The sequence below is a fragment of the Schistocerca piceifrons genome, chromosome 3 (assembly GCF_021461385.2).
Source record: "Schistocerca piceifrons isolate TAMUIC-IGC-003096 chromosome 3, iqSchPice1.1, whole genome shotgun sequence".
Classification (NCBI taxonomy): domain Eukaryota; kingdom Metazoa; phylum Arthropoda; class Insecta; order Orthoptera; family Acrididae; genus Schistocerca; species Schistocerca piceifrons.
Window position 1 is genome coordinate 451,735,944 of NC_060140.1, and position 21,280 is coordinate 451,757,223.

The 21,280-nt window shown below is 45.4% G+C and overlaps 1 protein-coding gene across 1 annotated transcript in view; it reads left to right on the plus strand.

Moving 5' to 3' along the window:
- Nucleotides 1-19,968, plus strand: part of LOC124789675 (octopamine receptor beta-2R) — a 49,189-nt gene extending 29,221 nt beyond the window's left edge. The window contains exon 2 of the mRNA XM_047257110.1: nt 18,692-19,968. Coding sequence (XP_047113066.1) covers nt 18,692-19,132 — 441 coding nt within the window. The 3' untranslated portion in view covers nt 19,133-19,968. The remainder of the gene's footprint in view (nt 1-18,691) is intronic.
- The last annotated feature ends 1,312 nt before the right edge of the window (nt 19,969-21,280 follow it).

Consider the following 21,280-nt stretch of genomic DNA (forward strand, 5'->3'; position numbering starts at 1 on the left):
GAGGAGCTGGTTGACTGAAAAGTAGCTGGTATAGGTCACGAAAACTTTCAACGGCTCCTGCATATACGCATCTAATCACGAATTTGGTCCGAGGATGACATGGCAGTCGGCCGGTACCGTTTGTCCTTCCAATGCTTGTCCGAACGGAGATTGCACACATAGAGCTAACAAGACCCCAGAGAGGAAAGCATTTACGGTATCTTTTGTAGATGGAAGGCTAATTTCAGAATGTATCAGTAGTGTTGGTCGGTCACTCACTCGATCGAAAAGTCTGTTTTTGTTTCACAGTTTCTAACTAGTTTTGGTCGATGGTTCAGTGGTACAGTCCCAGACTAAGGATTTAAACGACTCAAGTTTGGTTCCCGGTCAGACCTGGGAGTTTTGTTATCGCTTTTTCCTCTTTGCCGAGAGTTGCACAGTTGTTCGAGTCCACATTAAACAGCAGATAACCTAAGAATTATTGAGAAACTCAGTTCGAAGGTCGGAGAAAGACAGAGGCATTCCATCTCCAAAAGGAATAGTGCTAGATACTGTGTTGTTCAAACCAGCTTTACCTCATCTGTGAACAGAGTCTCCCCCAGCGTATACTGCTGCTGATGAGTTCATCGGTTTCCTAGCGGATGACAGTCTTCAGATACCGCGACATTTCAACAGGTGTCACATAATACAATAAAGGTTTTCACGACCGTTTGTCTTAGTTGCTGGTAAATGTTCAGATTTGTGTGGTCGTGGTTCTTGGAACTTATTTGTTCGTTAAGTTTCATCCTGCCTGCGTTGGATATCAGAGGTGCTCCTGGTTCTGTCCAGTCTTGCTGACTCAGCGGTACCAGAAATATCCCGGAAGATGTCCAACACATTTCTTCCCCGTGGCTGGGTCTTGTGCGGTTGGCGGGTTGGTCAGCCAATGGCCTACAGGCAGGCACCACCCATGTGCACCATACACGTTCTCCCGCGTCCCACCCTGCCCACTGTTCGTACAACAAGCCACGTGGAGGAGTTGGGGTTCCACTATTACAAATAAAGGGATATCCGGAACATTTCGAGACTTCGCAAGGGTTGATGAGTATGACATTCACCAAGATATCTCAGCATGTATGTCTACATCATACTGCACAAGTCACCTAAGGGTGTGTGGCGGATGGTACTTCTGGTATCATTAACAGATCAACAATACTCAAGGAATAGTCGAAAAAGAGCCTTGTAAAACACTCTCTTCGTGTAAGAGTTATATTTACATAAGATTGTTCCTCATAATCCCAGTGTGGCATCTGCTTTTCCTATTGTTTTATGTGGTCAGTTTATTTGAGGTCGCTCTGAAGAGTACTCCTATATATTTTACGGTAGATACTGTTTCCAGCAATTTGTGATAAATTGTGTAGTTGTACAGTAGTTGCCTTCTTTTCCTACGTATGTGCAATATGTTACATTTGTTTACGTTCAAGGTCAACTGCTAGAGACTGCAACATTCACCAGTTTTCCGTAGGTCGTTTTGCAAATCGATACTGTCTTCTCTCCGTATTATTTTTTTATAGACAACCATGTCATCTGCAAACAGTCTTAAAGAGCTTCCGATGCTTTCTGCTATAAATCATTATGTACTTTGTAAACAATTACTGTCCTATTACACTTCCCTGGGGTACTCCGGAAATTACCTTTACGTACGTTGATTTTGCTCCATTAAGAGCAACTCGCTGAGTTCTGCCTGCAAGGAAGTGTTGATTCCAGTCACAATTCTGGTCCGCATTTTTTTCACTAAACTACAGTGTGGAAGGGTGTCAAATGCCATCCTGAAGTCAAAGAGCACGGAATCTACCTGATCACTGATTCAAAAGTAATGGCAGTGTACATGGCTACAACACTAGGAGAAAGGATGATCTTCACTACTCAAGGTTAAATCTAACTTTGGCCCAGAAGGGGGTAAATCATGCTGCCACAAAAGTCTTTGGTCACTTACCTAATAGCATCAAAAGTCTGACAGATAGCCATATAGCATTTAAAAGGAAATTTAAAGAATTTCTTAATGGAAACTCCTTCTACTCATTGGATGAATTTTTGGATATAGTGAATGGGTAATTTCCCAACCCCACAAAAAAATATAAAAAAAAATTAAAAATATTGAGTGACACGTTCCACATCATTACGAAGTGTCGTATTCATGATCTATGGAACTAGTACTAATCTAATCTAATCTAATCTAATCCAACCGTTGTCTGCAGCGCTATGGATCTCAAGGAGGAACAGGACAACCTGAGTTTCCGAGAACTATCTTTGCGGAATCCATGTTGACTTTTATAGAGGATATTTTCGCTCTTCAAAAACGTCATAATTCTTGAGTATAAAACACGTCCCTCAATTCTGCAAAAGTCTGACATCACCGAAATAGCCCTACAATTGTCTTTAATTATGCTAACAGTATCACTTGCATGGAAATCAGAAATCTTTTTATCAGCTTTATCTTTAGATTTCGTGTAGTTTACATAAGAGTACTGTAGCCTTTAATAAAGTGATTGGCCGCAGGAGCCTAGACTCCTAAGGCGTTACAGTGGTGGACACATAAGGCGGATGGTGGGGCGATGCTCAATGACAAGGAGCAGAATACCAGTTGACGCTCCAGCCAGTAACGTCATTCTGCCGCACCTGCCTGCAGCTCGCGCATTTGGGTGCGTGTAACAACATTAATCTTGTTATTCACGTTAGTTTACCTTCGATAAGGCTCCTGATCCACTGTATAGTAATGTGCATTATGGGTGACGTAAAGAAAACACAAGTATTACATTAAGAAGAGACCGATAATTTTCCGAGCATATAAATTGTGATAGGCAGAGTCCGAAGTTGCCTGTTACCAGGGTAGGTAAGGAGTGGACTGTGAGACGTGAGAAAGAGACAAGTATTTTTGTCTCACACCGAGCACACCGTTTCGTGCTGCCGCCTTCGCAAGTGCACCCCAGTGCAGTGTTATATAGCGTAACACACTGAGGTGACAAAAGTCGTGGGACACCTCCCAATATCGTGTCGGACCTCCTTTTGCCAGGCGTAGTGCACCGATTCGACATGATATGGACTGAACAAGTCGCTGGAAGCACACTGCAGAAATATTGAGCAGTTCATAATAGCTGAAGTGTTGCCGCTGAAAGATTTTGTGCACTAACTGATCTGTTGATTATGTCCCATAAGCGTTCGATGGGATTCATGTTGGACCATCTGAATGGCCAAATCATTTGCCGTAATGTAAATCCATTGTTGTTTGGGAATATGAAGTCCATGAACGCCTGCATATTGTCTCCAAGTAGTTGAACATAATGATTTCCAGTTAATTACCAGTTCTGTTGGACCAGGCGGCTTCCATGTAAACACAGCCCACACCATTATCGAGCCACCACCAGCTTTCGTAGCGCTTTGTTGACGACTTGGGTCCATGGCTTCGTGGGCCCCGCGCCGCACTCGAACCGTTCAATCACCTTTCACCAACTGTATTCGCGACTCATCTGACGAGGCCACGATTTTCCAGTCCTGTAGGGTCCAACGGATATGGTCAGAAGTCCAGGAAAATGCTGCAGGCGATGCAGTGCTATTAGCAAACGCACTCATGTCGGTCGTGTGCTAAAATTCTAATCAAATTGGGGCTGATAATTAATCATCCTATTGAAAGAGTAAATACCACAACTATAATAATAAAACGATTTATATTTTTCTCATCTCTTCTAAGGAATTCGTTCTTCATATATCCCACACTGACTTCTGCGGTTATTTCATGCAGTGTTGTTTGTCTGTTAGCACTAAGATCGCTACGCAAACGCCGCTGTTCTCGGTCGTTAAGTGAAGACCGTCAGTCACTGCGTTGTCCTCTGTGAGAGGTAATGCCCGAAATGTAATATTCTCGGGTCATCCTTGACACTGTTGATATCGGAATATCAGTTACCGAATTAGAATGTCCCATACGTCTAGCTCCAACTATTATTCCGCGTTCAAAGTCTGTTAATTCCCGACGTGCAGCCGTAGTCACGTCGGACATCTTTTCTCATGAAACACCTAAGTGACAGCTCCGCCAGTGCTCTATACCAGTGGTTCCCTACAGATGGTCCTCGGACCCCCGTATGATAACAGATTTTTTGTTTTAGCCGCTTCCTGCATGAGCAGAGCTTTAGCGAACACTACCTTCCGCGTCTAGCGCCTTCCTAGAGTGTAAAGAGTTCGGGAGTGAGCATGAGCAACTTATTATTCATACGGAAGTAAGATGGCTTTCTCGAGGTAGGATCTCGTCAAGATTTTTTGATCTTAGAGACGAGGTTCGTGTCTTCCTTCTTGACACAAGGTACGCGGATTTTCTCACTAACTTCTCTTGGCTTTGCTGAGTTGCGTACTTAATTAATGTGTTTGAACACTTGAATGTGTTAAACTTCAGTTTACAAGAAAAAATGTAGACATCTTGAAAGCTGAGGATAAGATTAGTGCTATGGTCAAAAAGTGTCAGATCTGGGCGTCAAGGATAGAAAACGAGTCACCAACTCACTTTTCTACTTTAAAACAATTCGTAGAGTCATCAGAGGGGAGTTTGACTGAGCAGATCAAGATCAATGTAGCCGAGCATCTATGCAGCCTAGCCACCACTTTTAGAGAGTATTTCCCTGAACCTGACCCCAGACGACAGATGGATTCGAAATCCCTTCAGCTGTGAAGAAAGATAGAATCCAAGGCCTCACTGAAGAACAGCAAGATCAACTTGTGGATCTGTCCAGCTGTGGTGCGATGATAAACATTTTCATCGGTGATAAAATTACAGATTTCTGGGCATGAGCACGCAAGGACTACAAGTAACTTGGAGATAAGTCCATGAAAGAGATCCTTCCATTTGCAACCACGTATCGGTGTGAGCAAGCATTTTCTTCCACGTGTTTCATGAAAAACAAATATAGGAATCAGCTCGACATGCTGTCGGATTTCAGAGTGAAAGTTTCAAGTTTGGAACCTAATATTTCAGAAATAATGGACTCAAAGGTCAGATTGAACTCATCTCATTAAGAATTGAAAATTAAAACTAACTGTCTACTGATGGGATACTCTGTTGTAACTGCAATTTTTCAGATAAATATTTTCTTGTATGAAATTAGTGTTTTCTTATTTTTCACACATGTCTACTCAATGCAATCTCAAATATAGTACACTTGAAAGACCAATGCACTCAGTTTTAATTTTTTCGCGTCATTTTCAGTTCATACCCAATTTTTATTTTTTTAATGAATTTGCTGTGGTAAACACCCAGATTTGAAGACAAAGATTTTGAGCAATAATCAAAAATTTAACAATGATGGCTAAATTGAAAAAGTTTTAAGCTCAATATTTTTTTCAATGATGAATAAATGTTTTTTCTAAGTACCAAAAATGTTGTTGTTGTTGTTGTTGTTGTTGTTGTTGATGATGTTGTCTTCAGTCCTGAGACTGGTTTGATGCAGCTCTCCATGCTACTCTATCCTGTGCAAGCTTCTTCATCTCCCAGTAGTTACTGCAGCCTACATCCTTCTGAATCTGCTTAGTGTATTCATCTCTTGGTCTCCCTCTACGATTTTTACCCTCCACGCTGCCCTCCACTACTTAATTGGTGATCCCTTGATGCCTCAGAACATGTCCTACCAACCGATCGCTTCTTCTCGTCAAGTTGTGCCACAAACTCCTCTTCTCCCTATTAAAACTACAACAGCATTTACGTAGCTTATGAAGTCAAATACCAAATTTGGTTTAGTGCGTACTATGCCCCAACAGAACAAATAGTCCTGTAACGAAAAAGCCACAGTACCCGTGGTCTAGGGGACAGTGGGGCTCTCGCAGCCGAGCGAAGCAGACGTGCGGTGTGTGCTCTCCGCTGTCAGAGAGGGCCCGCGCGCCTTGTTTACTTTCTTCGGCCGACACTAACGTGACGCCGTAGCGCTACAAGACCATGGCAAACCAATACAGAAGATCAACCTTGAAATTCACATTTCGGAACGACTTTACCCGACCAAAGGCGCTCGAAGTCGAACGCTTTTTAAAAGAGGAAGCCAAGATCCCGGCTGCCGACATTGTCGGCATTCACTTTTCGATCGTCAGTAGCACGGTCTATGTAAAGCTCATAAACGAAACTACATGCGACAAGGTGCATCGTGAGATGAAACAAGAACTCCGCTTCTGCCACGCAGATGGCAATGTTGGCAACGTCGAGGTCGGCCATGCCGCATTGGGACTGCGGACTATCCGCATATTCGAACTTCCATTTGAACTCCCGGCGGCAGAAGTTGTAGCGGCGCTCCGCCCCTACGGCACGGTACACGAACACGTGGCTGAAAAATGGACCCATTTTAAGACGTATCCAGTACTCAATGGAGTACGCCAAGTGCGCATAGATCTCCAACGACACGTGCCATCCTATCTACAGATAGGAGGATGCCGGGCCATAGTTATTTATGACGGCCAGCCGAAGACGTGTTCCGGATGCGGCAAAGAAGGACACCTTCGTTCCGAGTGCCTCCAGCGTCGGATCACACAACTCCCACCGAAGGACGTTGCACCACCAGCGGCGAAGACTGTTCTACCCGTGACTTACGCGGCGGCGCTCACGACGTTCTCCACACAACAGACACGGCCGACCGCTTCAGCGGTACAAGAATCACTTTCCACGGACAAAAACCTGGAAGATCCGCCGACCTGGCCAGTGGTGGAAAATAGTACTACGACTCTGGAGCTACCGAACGCGACAGACATTGACGCCGGCAAGATGGCAATTGATTCCCTTATTGTACCGACCGAAGCGTTTGTTCCGGCGGAGCGTGAGTCAGTGCCGTCTTCTGACAATGAAGGCCATGTACGGAAACAGCGATCACCGAAACGCCGAAAGCGCCGTCGTCAAACCGTGTCGGAACACAGCGGTTCGCATTCGGCCGGGGAAGAACAACTGACCCCTCAAGAAGCCAGCCGCGAAGCTGAGGCTGTTTCCACTGACTCCAACCTTGCAGAACAGACAGAAAAACATGCAGCTTTCGAACATCAGACCATTGACAGAAACAGTGAGCAGCGGGAAGGTACCAGTACAGGCAGCGAAGTCGCCCGGTCCCTTACTACCAACCATTCCGAGGCTATGGAACGTGAACAGACATCCGCGCCCGCTTCGTGGGCCGAGGACGTCGAGACACAAGATCCCGACCCGCGGCCAGCTGAGGCGCCGCCGGATCATGCAGCATAAGCAGCACAAGGAGGACCGCGTTTGGCGGGGGGTGACATCACTTCCGATGTTCGCTTCTCTCCAACTTCAACATGGATAACCTCGCCCAAACAACGCGTTGCCAGGCTTAGCGCCTGGCGACAATGAATATCAACATGATCAGTTCTCCTGTCAAGATCCAACTTTTGAAAGAAACCATACGAGCCATGGGAGTTGACTTTGCTTCCTACAAGAAGTGAAAACGACTGCACTCCCGCACTTTTACGGTTACGCCACACATGTGGCGCCCGGTAGCCCTGCAGACACCGGAGTGGCAATATTAGTGTGTGAAGGTATTGAAGTTACCGACGTCACGTTTCTTCCCTCCGCGCGGGGAATAGCATTTACGGCTCTCAACACCCGATTCATTAATGTTTACGCGCCGTCGGGTACCACAAGACGTCACGACCGCGCCAGATACTACTCCACAGATGTCGCTCCCCTTTTCCTTGGACGATACGACCACAGCGTCTTCGCCGGCGATTTTAATTGCGTACTTCACCCCAAGGACCAAATCCCACTTTACATGCCTTGTCCGGAACTGGGTGCGATGATCCAAGAACTTCACTTGTGCGACACGTGGGGAAAAGTCCACGGTAACCGCTCTGGCCACACTCATCTTACCAGTCATTCGGCCAGCCGACTTGACCGCATATACACTCCTGGAAATGGAAAAAAGAACACATTGACACCGGTGTGTCAGACCCACCATACTTGCTCCGGACACTACGAGAGGGCTGTACAAGCAATGATCACACGCACGGCACAGCGGACACACCAGGAACCGCGGCGTTGGCCGTCGAATGGCGCTAGCTGCGCAGCATTTGTGCACCGCCGCCGTCAGTGTCAGCCAGTTTGCCGTGGCATACGGAGCTCCATCGCTGTCTTTAACACTGGTAGCATGCCGCGACAGCGTGGACGTGAACCGTATGTGCAGTTGACGGACTTTGAGCGAGGGCGTATAGTGGGCATGCGGGTGGCCGGGTGGACGTACCGCCGAATTCCTCAACACGTGGGGCGTGAGGTCTCCACAGTACATCGATGTTGTCGCCAGTGGTCGGCGGAAGGTGCACGTGCCCGTCGACCTGGGACCGGACCGCAGCGACGCACGGATGCACGCCAAGACCGTAGGATCCTACGCAGTGCCGTAGGGGACCGCACCGCCACTTCCCAGCAAATTAGGGACACTGTTGCTCCTGGGGTATCGGCGAGGACCATTCGCAACCGTCTCCATGAAGCTGGGCTACGGTCCCGCACACCGTTAGGCCGTCTTCCGCTCACGCCCCAACATTGTGCAGCCCGCCTCCAGTGGTGTCGCGACAGGCGTGAATGGAGGGACGAATGGAGACGTGTCGTCTTCAGCGATGAGAGTCGCTTCTGCCTTGGTGCCAATGATGGTCGTATGCGTGTTTGGCGCCGTGCAGGTGAGCGCCACAATCAGGACTGCATACGACCGAGGCACACAGGGCCAACACCCGGCATCATGGTGTGGGGAGCGATCTCCTACACTGGCCGTACACCACTGGTGATCGTCGAGGGGACACTGAATAGTGCACGGTACATCCAAACCGTCATCGAACCAATCGTTCTACCATTCCTAGACCGGCAAGGGAACTTGCTGTTCCAACAGGACAATGCACGTCCGCATGTATCCCGTGCCACCCAACGTGCTCTAGAAGGTGTAAGTCAACTACCCTGGCCAGCAAGATCTCCGGATCTGTCCCCCATTGAGCATGTTTGGGACTGGATGAAACGTCGTCTCACGCGGTCTGCACGTCCAGCACGAACGCTGCTCCAACTGAGGCGCCAGGTGGAAATGGCATGGCAAGCCGTTCCACAGGACTACATCCAGCATCTCTACGATCGTCTCCATGGGAGAATAGCAGCCTGCATTGCTGCGAAAGGTGGATATACACTGTACTAGAGCCGACATTGTGCATGCTCTGTTGCCTGTGTCTATGTGCCTGTGGTTCTGTCAGTGTGATCATGTGATGTATCTGACCCCAGGAATGTGTCAATAAAGTTTCCCCTTCCTGGGACAATGAATTCACGGTGTTCTTATTTCAATTTCCAGGAGTGTATGTGTCACAAGATCTCACACAAGGTGTGGTGGACGCCGAATTATGGCCTCAAGCCTATTCCGATCACAGTGCCTATATCTGCACTATACACCTACGCCCCCAACAAGTCTGGCGCAGCAATGGCTTTTGGAAGCTCAACATAACTCATCTCCAGGACCTGGATTGCCGTCGGCAAGTTGCAGCAACGTGGACTGACTGTGAACGCCGTCACCCACGATACACCTCGACCCTGTAGTGGTGGCTCCTCTGTGCCAAACCAGCAATCCGTAAGACACTTATGCGATATGGCAAGGACGTGACTGCGTGGCATCGACAGACCCTCGATTTTTACTACGCGGCACTCAGGGACCTCGGCGCCTTACCCTCTTCCCCGGAGAGACAACATGACCAAAGCAAAATCAAGGCTCGCATACTATCATTGACGAAGCGTCGACTAGAAGGTGCAGTAGTCCGCTCGCGACGGCACGACCGAACGGTTGCAGAGGAACCCAATATGCACCACGTTGTGGCGGATAAGCGCCGACAACGTCAACATTTAATCACACAACTCAGGACACACGACGGTCGCTTATGTACAACCCAAGCAACCACAGTAAAGGCGGTGGAGGATCATTTTCGTCATCTTTACAAGGAAAGAACCGTCATTGACGAGGCCACTACTGAAGTGTTACAGCAGATAACACGTACTATCGACGAGGCTACCGTGAATGCACTAACAGAGGAAATCTCACTCGAAGAAGTCGAAGACGCCGTGGACAAAGGTGCGGCCAATAAATCACCTGGACCTGATGGATTTCCCATCGAATTCTACCGGACTTTCTGTGACATCATGATGCCTCGCTGGGATATAATGTTCCGCGAACTTATGTCTCCAGACTGTTGTGCCGCCAGCGTTTGTAGAAGGTCTCCTCATACCAGTACACAAGCCAGGTGGAGGGCTATCGATTAACGACTATCGGCCGCTTACAATGTTGAACGCCGATTACAAGATTTTCACCAGGATTAAGGCGAGCCGTATTAAGACGACTTTGCCGATGATCCTCGCTCCAGAACAGACGTCGCAGGGGGGAGAAGCCAACATACACATGGCCACCGGTGACTGCAGGGACTTAATAGCGATCGCTTCTGCGTGCCGTCTGAGAGCGGCGATCGTCTCCGTCGATTTCAACCGCGCCTTCGATAGAGTGCACCACAACTTCCTCCTACGAGTGATGGACTGTATGGGATTCCCCCCGGGCCACATCGACACCCTACGGCGTCTTTGGACCGCAGCCAGCTCACACGTCCAGGTCAATGGAAGGACGGTAGGACCAGTACCCATTAAGAGGTCTCTACGACAGGGTTGGCCCCTTTCTACCTACCTTTATGCAATCGCACTCGAGCCACTCCTAGGGGGCCTTAACCACCGCCTATTTGGTATCACGCTGCGGGACGTCACCTTTCGCTATAGGACATACGCTGACGACCTGCTACTGCTGGTTCGTTCCAATGACCAAGTTCAAAGCGTACTAACCTAGATTGAGCGATACGGACAGGCCGCAGGCAGTCTTCCGAACATCAACAAGTCGGCGGCGTTGGACATTGGGCGTGGTCTCGGACCGGAAGCCCTCGCTCCCCTCCCACCAGTTTCTGATCTGCGATATTTGGGAATCACGTTCAAGAAAGATGTACGTAAAACAGCTGCAGCAAACTACCGACGGTTATTACAGATCATACGCGCAATGGTGCGACAGAACCTGCTCCGGGACTTGAATCAGCTACAACGTGTTGAATACCTGAACCTCTACGTAGCATCCAAACTCAACCACGTGGCACAGGTCCTCCCACTACCGCTGCAGATAGGTCGCCGGCTTCAGGCGGCTTTCGGTTACTACGTTTCCGCAGGTCATATCTTTAAAGTACGATACGACACTCTTACCCTCCCAGTGCACAAAGGAGGGCTGGGATTGGTCAACGTCAGGGCGAGAGCAGCTGCCCTTTACATGAGCAACATGAGGAAACGATGGAAAAGTCAATATACCTCTCTCACGGGTCGTTTACTACAGGTTATGATGCCAGCCTCTAACGTCCCGCCGGTGTCGGTTGCGCACGTCGCACCACAGCTTTCCCATGTGTCGACCTTCATTCTTGATTACAGCTATGTCAGCTTGAACCTCTCCGCCACACGTCCACCAAAGGCGAAAGATTTTTATACCAACCTTCTGCGGGCTGATCACCATAACGTGGTGGAAAACAAGTACCCTACGGTTCACTGGCCAAGAGTGTGGAAAACGATACACCACCACTTTCTGTCATCCACGGTGCGTTCGAAGTGGTATCAGATCGCCAACAAAAATGTGCCACACGCCAGCGACTTCACACTATTGGACTGGCAGACTCCCCTTATTGCCCAGATTGTCACCTTTTGGATACCGATGAACATCGTTTTACTTGCGCATCATCGTCCGGAGTTTGGCGACTAACACAGAAGATATTGGCTTGTTACCTCCGGGTCACACCTGATATGATTGACCCGCAGACCCTACTCTGTCCCGATGAAACTTACTTTCCGGCTGCAAAATATCATGCGCTTACAGGGTTCAAAGGACTTACCGTCGCCTACATCTTTAGCGACGGAGAGAAAGAGCAGCTTGATTACTGGTGGTTCCTACAAAATGCTCACAATGCCCTCGAACGCACACCGAAATACCGTACGCTCTTCGCAAATTATTTACGCAGCGTTTTCGTTAACCCCCCCACTCAGCTGGGGAGTGCCAGGCTGTGGTTAATGTGCTGTGCCGCATCATACTAACGGCTCAACGTTCTGCCTTGTCAGTCTTGACCAAAGGAAGAGACAGGCTGCTGCAAGGATACTGTTTTCCTTCAGGCACTAGCGATGCAGAATGCCTCCGTTGCAGATGCCCTTCAAAGGCGCTATTGGAGATTTCAGATAACGATGGCAAGGCTCCAAGTGGAACCAGTTACATTATTGAAGAACCTTTTAGTTAGAATTACATCAGTGGTCTATATTTTTATTTTTTTGATTACTCTTTTATGCCACCTTTGTTGTTGTAACACTTACTTGTAACACTTAGTTACTAGACTTCTCATTTGTACACGCTCCCTAAATGTAATCATATAAAAAAAAAGAAAAAAAGTGGCAACGGATAGCCCTAACCTTGATTCCCATACCTCCCCTGGTCTATAGGCAGCTCTCTGGGGTGGGTTTCCTCAGGAGCCAACGGCTGAAGTGGATCAGATTTTTTTTGTTATAGAATGACAAGTGGTGGTGGCATTTAGGTTTTTTTATTTTTTTATTTATTTATTTTTTTTAGTTCCATTTTCCTAAGGGGCTTTTTAAGGGAAAAAAGTGGTCCAAAAAGGGGGTAGCGTCTAAAAAAACAACGAAAAAAAAGGGGTAGCGTCTTTGATTCATAATCAAAACGTCTTCGGTCCCGGGTACCATCCCCGACACTGCCTAAATTTTGATAAATAATCAGCATTGGCGGCCGAAGACTTCCGGCATAAGAAGTCAGCCTTATTCTGCCAATGGCCTTGTCAAAGAGGGCGGAGGAGCGGATAGAGGTTCAGGGCACTCTCCTGTCCTAGGGGTGGGAAATTGCCCCTAAAGGCGGAAGAATCCGAAATGATAAACGACATGAGGATGAAGAAGGCAATGGAAACCACTGCATTAAAGACATGTAACGTGTATCCACAGGACACGTGGCCTGTATTTGAAGAAGTGTCATGATGATCTCTCCATTGGCAAAAGATTCCCGAATAGTCCCCCATTCGGATCTCCGGGAGGGGACTGCCAAGGGGGAGGTTACCATGAGAAAAAGATTGAATAATCGACGAAAGGATAACGTTCTACGAGTCGGGGCGTGGAATGTCAGAAGCTTGAACGTGGTAGGGAAACTAGAAAATCTGAAAAGGGAAATGCAAAGGCTCAATCTAGATATAGTAGGGGTCAGTGAAATGAAGTGGAAGGAAGATAGGATTTCTGGTCAGATGAGTATCGGGTAATAGCAACAGCAGCAGAAAATGGTATAACAGGTGTAGGATTCGTTATGAATAGGAAGGTAGGGCAGAGGGTGTGTTACTGTGAACAGTTCAGTGACCGGGTTGTTCTAATCAGAAACGACAGCAGACCAACACCGACAACGATACTTCATGTATACATGCCGACGTCGCAAGTTGAAGATGAACAGATAGAGAAAGTGTATGAAGATATTGAAAGGGTAATGCGGTATGTAAAGGGACACGAAAATCTAATAGTCATGGGCGGCTGGAATGCAGTTTTAGGGAAAGGAGTAGAAGAAAAGGTTACAGGAGAATATGGGCTTGGGACAAGGAATGAAAGAGGAGAAAGACTAATTGAGTTCTGTAACAAGTTTCAGCTAGTAATAGCGAATACCCTGTTCAAGAATCACAAGAGGAGGAGGTATATTTGGAAAAGGCCGCGAGATACGGGAAGATTTCAATTAGATTACATCATGGTCAGACAGAGATACCGAAATCAGAAACCGGATTGTAAGGCGTACCCAGGAGCAGATATGGCTCAGATTACAATATAGTAGTGATGAAGAGTAGGCTGAAGTTCAAGACATTAGTCAGGAAGAATCAATACGCAAAGAAGTGGGATACGGAAGTACTAAGGAATGACGACATACGTTTGAAGTTCTCTAACGCTATAGATACAGCAATAAGGAATTGCGCAGGAGGCAGTACAGTTGAAGGGGAATGGACATCTCTAAAAAGGGCCATCACAGAAGTTGGAAAGGAAAACATAGGTACAAAGAAGGTAGCTGCGAAGAAACCATGGGTAACAGAAGAAATACTTCAGTTGATTGATGAAAAGAGGAAGTACAATCATGTTCCGGGAAAATCAGGAATACAGAAATACAAGTCGCTGAGGAATGAAATAAATAGGAAGTGCAGGGAAGCTAAGACGAAATGGCTGCAGGAAAAATGTGAAGACATCGAAAAAGATATGATTGTCGGAAGGACAGACTCAGCATACAGGAAAGTCAAAACAACCTTTGGTGACATTAAAAGCAAGGGTGGTAACATTAAGAGTGCAACGGGAATTCCACTGTTAAATGCAGAGGAGAGAGCAGATAGGTGGAAAGAATACATTGAAAGCCTCTATGAGGGTGAAGATTTGTCTGATGTGATAGAAGAAGAAACAGGAGTAGATTTAGAAGAGATAGGGGATCCAGTATTAGAATCGGAATTTAAAAGAGCTTTGGAGGACTTACGGTCAAATAATGCAGAAGGGATAGATAACATTCCATCAGAATTTCCCAAATCATTGGGGGAAGTGGCAACAAAACGACTATTCACGTTGGTGTGTAGATTATATGAGTCTGGCGATATACCATCTGAATTTCGGAAAAGCATCATTCACACAATTCCGAAGACGGCAAGAGCTGACAAGTGCGAGAATTATCGCACAATCAGCTTAACAGCTCGTCCATCGAAGCTGCTTACAAGAATAACGGAGAATGGAAAAGAAAATTGAGAAGGCACTAGGTGACGTTCAGTTTGGCTTTAGGAAAAGTAAAGGGACGAGAGAGGCAATTCTGACGTTACGGCTGATAATGGAAGCAAGGCTAAAGAAAAATCAAGACACTTTCATAGGATTTCTCGACCTGGAAAAAGCGTTCGACAATATAAAATGGTGCAAGCTATTCGAGATTCTGAAAAAAGTACAGGTAAGCTATAGTGAGAGACGGGTAATATATAATATGTACAGCAACCAAGGGGGAATAATAAGAATAGACGATCAAGAACGAAGTGCTCGTATTAAGAAGGGTGTAAGACAAGGCTGTAGCCTTTCGCCCCTACTCTTCAATCTGTACATCGAGGAAGCAATGATGGAAATAAAAGAAAGGTTCAGGAGTGGAATTAAAATACAAAGTGAAAGGATATCAATGATACGATTCGCTGATGACATTGCTATCCTGAGTGAAAGTGAAGAATAATTAAATGATCTGCTGAACGGAATGAACAGTCTAATGAGTACACTGTATGGTTTGAGAGTAAACTGGAGAAAGACGAAGGTAATGAGAAGTAGTAGAAATGAGAACAGCGAGAAACTTAACATCAGGATTGATGGTCACGAAGTCATTGAAGTTAAGGAATTCTGCTACCTAGGCAGTAAAATAACCAATGACGGACGGAGCAAGGAGGACATCAAAAGCAGACTCGCTATGGGAAAAAAGGCATTTCTGGCCAAGAGAAGTCTACTAATATCAAATACCGAACTTAATTTGAGGAAGAAATTTCTGAGGATGTACGTCTGGAGTACAGCATTGTATGGTAGTGAAACATGGACTGTAGGCAAACCGGAACAGAAGAGAATCGAAGCATTTGAGATGTGGTGCTATAGACGAATGTTGAAAATTAGGTGGACTGATAAGGTAAGGAATGAGGAGGTTCTACGCAGAATCGGAGAGGAAAGGAATATGTGGAAAACACTGGTAAGGAGAAGGGACAGGATGATAGGACATCTGCTAAGACATGAGGAAATGAATTCCATGGTACTAGAGGGAGCTGTAGAGGGCAAAAACTGTAGAGGAAGACAGAGATTGGAATACGTCAAGCAAATAACTGAGGACGTAGGTTGCAAGTGCTACTCTGAGATGAAGAGGTTAGCACAGGAAAGGAATTCGTGGCGGGCCGCATCAAACCAGTCAGTAGACTGATGACCACAAAAAAAAACACTCCTGTGTGCTACTGCTATACCATAACCTTAAAGTTGGAAGCATGAAGCATGTCGTGAAATAATACTATCTTGTTAAAGCAATTATGGTATAAAGCAACAGAGCAGTGTTACCCTCTGAGAGGAATTTTGTTATGTTGACCGTGTTGTACCTAACGGAGGTGGCTTATCGGAAATGAAAGTCAGAATTACGTAAATATTTGAACAGTAACAAACAAAATTTTGCCTATCTGCACTGTTTAACGGATAAAGAAATTCGGTCGCCAGCCTAACTAGGCAAGAAAATGATTAACATTCTCATTCAAGAAAATATTTATTAGTAACTTTAATGGATAAACACAACCTGTACTTCGTCACACGCGAGTGCAATGAACTCTGACACATACATATGATTACGGTAAGATTGAAACTAACAGTTAGAGCAGCACAAACTATTTGCAAAAATATAACAGATACCGAAACAAACTATTACTTTCAGGGCTTGTTCAAACTGTATGGTCTTTATAACATTACTATTAACATTCACTGCAGAATCAGAATCATTAATTGGATATAAGTTAAGTCTCTCTCAGTTAAATAATTTACTATTTAAAATGAAAGTTAATTGGAATCCACTAACAGGTTGCTTCTCACTATCATTTGAATAAGGAAAATAAAGAAATTATGTTTTTCATAATTCGTGGTCTTTCCGTTACTTGTTATCGAACATTAACTCAATAGACAACTGTGGATCCTGTTATACTGTTAATATGCACTTCTAATACACAATAGAGACAAACACTTAGTAAACATGAGTATATAACGTATCTCAACTGCAGTTTTCCACTTTTACTACAGTGAGACACAGAATTAACATATATGTAAGATACTGACTCACCTTCTGCGATTTACAACAGGCAGTAATGTGATCATTTACTAAGCAAAACTTTATAAGCGTCAATCTTAAGAACGTTTAATTTTGAAGTTGGGAACAACATTTTAATAAGCAGTTTTAATAGAAAAATTATTTTCTGCAAGCATCAATTACTTTAGTTCACTTTCTTGCCACATTAACTTTAACTTGGTTTTTTGCTATGTTCAAGAGGCATTAATTACCAAAAACACTGGTCTTTAATGTTCTTTCAGTAGGGACACTCGGTAATCACTTTAGTTCAAACGGAGAGGAACCTGAGAGGTGTTATGATAAGGAAAAAATCAAAGTAGGTACATAAATTCAGTTATAAGTTGCCTTATATTTGAGCACACTAACACCTCCAATAAGGTGATCCTTCATTGTACATTATTATAGCATTCCGTTACAGTGATTGCGCAATGTGGTGGCAACTGCATGTTGGTAGGTGGATTTGCAGATAGAATTGCTGGACTCTGTCCCTCCTTGGTGGCGATGACGAATACCAATTCCAGAATCGTTCCAGCTATTTATCCATCCACCCGAGGCATTGGAAAGTAACAGAAAACGCCTCTTTCGGAACCAGCACAATATGCAACTATTACATGGCAGTACACAGTTTGGTAGCTCGTCCCCGACTGACTCTTGGCTCCACCTTTTCTACTTAGGCCAACCACAATTTGCGCGCGCTACACAGTTCCGTTCCCGAGGGGAACCACAACAACTTTTACATACAGAATAACTAAGAACCCTAAGCAAGGATCAGCAGTTTACATAACAGTAACCAAATACATTAAATAAAACAGAACATTTGCACATATTGATATTTCTACAAAAAATTATTCACACAGGAATTACAATTATGTACAGTAAGTTTTGTTCCCTCCAAATGGGCCAAAGAATTTAAATGACAGATACACTACATTGCATAGAATCAAATCATGACATCAAAGTTCTTACAAAGAAAGGAGTATACAATTTTGTGTTATCTATTCAATCAAACACATTTACAGAAGCTCAACAATGTAATATTATATAAAAGAAATAAATCAGTAAAGCACTAAAGTTTTGGTATTACATCCCCAATTCTATTCAATACCTCCTTATTAGTTATGTGATCTACCCATCTAACCTTCAGCATTCTTCTGCAGCACCACATTTCGAAAGCTTCTATTCTCTTCTTGTCTAAACTATTTATCGACCATGTTTCACTTCCATACTTGGCTACACTCCATACAAGTACTTTCAGAAACGACTTCCTGACACGTAAATCAATGCACAATGTTGACCAATTTCTCTTCTTCAGAAACGCTTTCCTTGCCATTGCCAGTCTACATTTTATATCCTCTCTACTTCGACCATCATCAGTTATTTTGCTCCCCAAATAGCAAAACTCCTTTACTACTTTAAGTGTTTCATTTCCTAATCTAATTCCCTCAGCGTCAGCCGACTTAATTAGACTACATTCCATTATCAAATAGAAAACTTAATAAAAGACTCTTAATATGGCTTTTTTAGGTACTTGATATTGTGATATGACAAGGTACCAATTATGCTCGATGAGGGTGTCCTCGAGAAAATTTTGTTGCGAACCCCTGCTCTAAACTTTTATATCTCTAGTATGCGAGAGTACCGCCATCTGCATATCTGCACATTGCTATCGCTCAACTTTAATCACCTTAGTGTAGTGTTCAGACGCATTGCAGCCGGCTGCCTCGAATTATATATTTTTTACGGGACGGCTGGGAGCTACAGGCTGCTGACTGCTGGTCGCCTTCTGTCTGCAGGTGCACTCGACCCCCACCAAGGACCGCAACATCATCAAGATGAAGCGCGAGCACAAGGCGGCGCGGACGCTGGGCATCATCATGGGCACGTTCATCCTGTGCTGGCTGCCCTTCTTCCTGTGGTACGTGTCAACGTCGCTGTGTGACACCTGTCCGTGCCCGGACCTGGTCGTCGACCTGGTCTTCTGGATCGGCTACTTCAACTCGACGCTGAACCCCATCATCTACGCGTACTTCAACCGTGACTTCCGCGAGGCGTTCAAGAACACGCTGCAGTGCGCCTTCTGCAGCCTGTGCCGGCGGCCGCCGTCCGACCTGGACGCGCTCGACGTGCGCCGGCACTCGCTGCGCTACGACGAGCGCACGCGGAGCATCTACTCGGAGACCTACCTCAGGCACATCGACCGCCGGCGCTCCAGCGAGTTCGGCTCCAGCCTGTGATCCGAGGCCACCGCGCTCTAGCTGCCGGGCTCGCTGCCTCGGCACTGCCGCATCGCAGTCGATGCCTTCTAGAGTGCGGTGCTACGTACCCTCTCCACAAAGCAATAACGGACTGCAAAGTGATACCCACGGCTGCAACGAGTGGTCCTCCCCAGCTCTCTAGCCCCGTCTCGCCAAGTGTTTTCTGTGCCCGAGATACAGTTTTGCTAACACGGCTGTCGTGCGACTAGGAGTTGACGCTTACAGCGAATTGTGATACGTAGGTGTTGTGTAAATGCCACAAATAAAAATAAATATGTGGATGTGAACGCTATACAGGACGGAAACTGTGTATAAAGAAGACGTGTAAAGCCACTGTGTCACTTTTTTTTTTAGTGGTCGCATTCCAGTGAACACCCAGTGTTATGTTCCTAGAGCTCATAAACCTGACAAATCTGCCAGTGTAGGTTGATCGCATATGATGTTACTAACTTTCATCAATGGCGGAAAACGATAAATGTATCAATTTGAAGCGAGGGACCCAGGTCCGGAAACGATAGGGTCGAAAATCATAGAAAAAATTGTTCTGATACCTCTGACAGTCGAATCCAGTTGTTATCGCTAAGACTGTAGGAGAGGCAACTTTCAGAGATGGCAATATGGACCTAAACCAGAAAAAAATGCCTAGTAAACATTAGCTCTTTAGTGCGTACCATAAGAGCAACGAGCACATGATCACATGTTCTGTAGGAGAGATGTGTTTCACAACAGCAAACAGAGCGAGTTAGCGCAGTGGTTAGCACTCTGGACTCGCATTCGGGAGGACGACAGTTCAAACCCGCATCCGGCCATCCTGATTTAGGTTTTCCCTGATTTCCCTAAATCACTCCAGGCAAATGCCAGGACGGTTGTCTTGAAAGGGCACGGCTGCCTTCCTTCCCCATCCTTCCCTATTCCGATGGCACCGATGACCTCGCTGTTTGGTCCCTTCCACCAACTCAACCAACCAACCAACGACGGCAGCAAATTTAAAAACTGCTCAGAGCTCTTAAGGTATGCTTTTTAGACCCAATATTTACTAATAATTTCTTTCTTGTTTTGATCCATACTACCACCTCTGAAAGTTACCTGTCTTATAATCTTAGCAATAACAATTGTAGTCGACTATGAGAGGTGTCGCAACGATTTTCGCTTCCAACTTTCGAATCATTCGTTTCCAGACCAGTGTGCGTTTCCCAAAATTGATGCGTTTACTGTTCCCCGTCATCCCCAAAACTTCGTGACATCATCGCGGAATCATCCTGTGTAACACAATACCTGTAGCCAGCAGGTGAACTAATTCAGTAAGCACATCTCAGACCCTCAATCTAAAAATTACTCCTCACTGGTCTGAAACGTAAACACCGTTTCCCTCACTTCTTTTTTCTGAAATAAGAGCTCATTCACTGAAGCAGGATAAATTTTGAAATAAATGCTCATTCGCTGAAACAGGATAAATTCTAATTTACGTAACGCGATCATATACTGCTGTGCGGCATTTTCATTTTGTAGCACGCACAACCGTCTACTGTAACTTCTGATGCAGGCAACAAAACATTAAAGAACAGAAATCTAAATATATGCGCTTGTAATGAACAAATTTGTCGAAGAACGGTGCACCATAACATCAGACACGAGAGATGATGTGCTAACAGTCATTGCTAATTACCATCTTCCTGATTTTAAGCCAATAAGTACACTGCAGCAGTTTAGTATTCTTTTACATATTTTATTTTTACTTTCGTGGTGTTCCATTCAAAAAATGTGAGCATTTGGGTTGCTGAAATATTGGTCCATTGGTCAATTTAGGAGCGTGGCAAAAAGGAATCGCAACAGGTAACATCAGAGACGGAAAATCCAGTCATCAAATTTGTCTCACAAACCAAGAAATCTACCGAAAATCTTTCGCATAGCAATGAGCCCTTGGTTTTTTTATTATTATTATTGTCATGTTATTCTTTTGACAGACTAGTCCAGGCAGAAATGATTAAAACTGCTGCGTGTAAACTTAAGAAATGTTTCTGATTCGTGTATGACCATGGTGCATGGCTTCTTAGACAAGGATTCAATGAAACTGCTTGAGAAGCGTGAAGTTTTACGGTTTTGAATTATCTGTGACAGATCCATAAT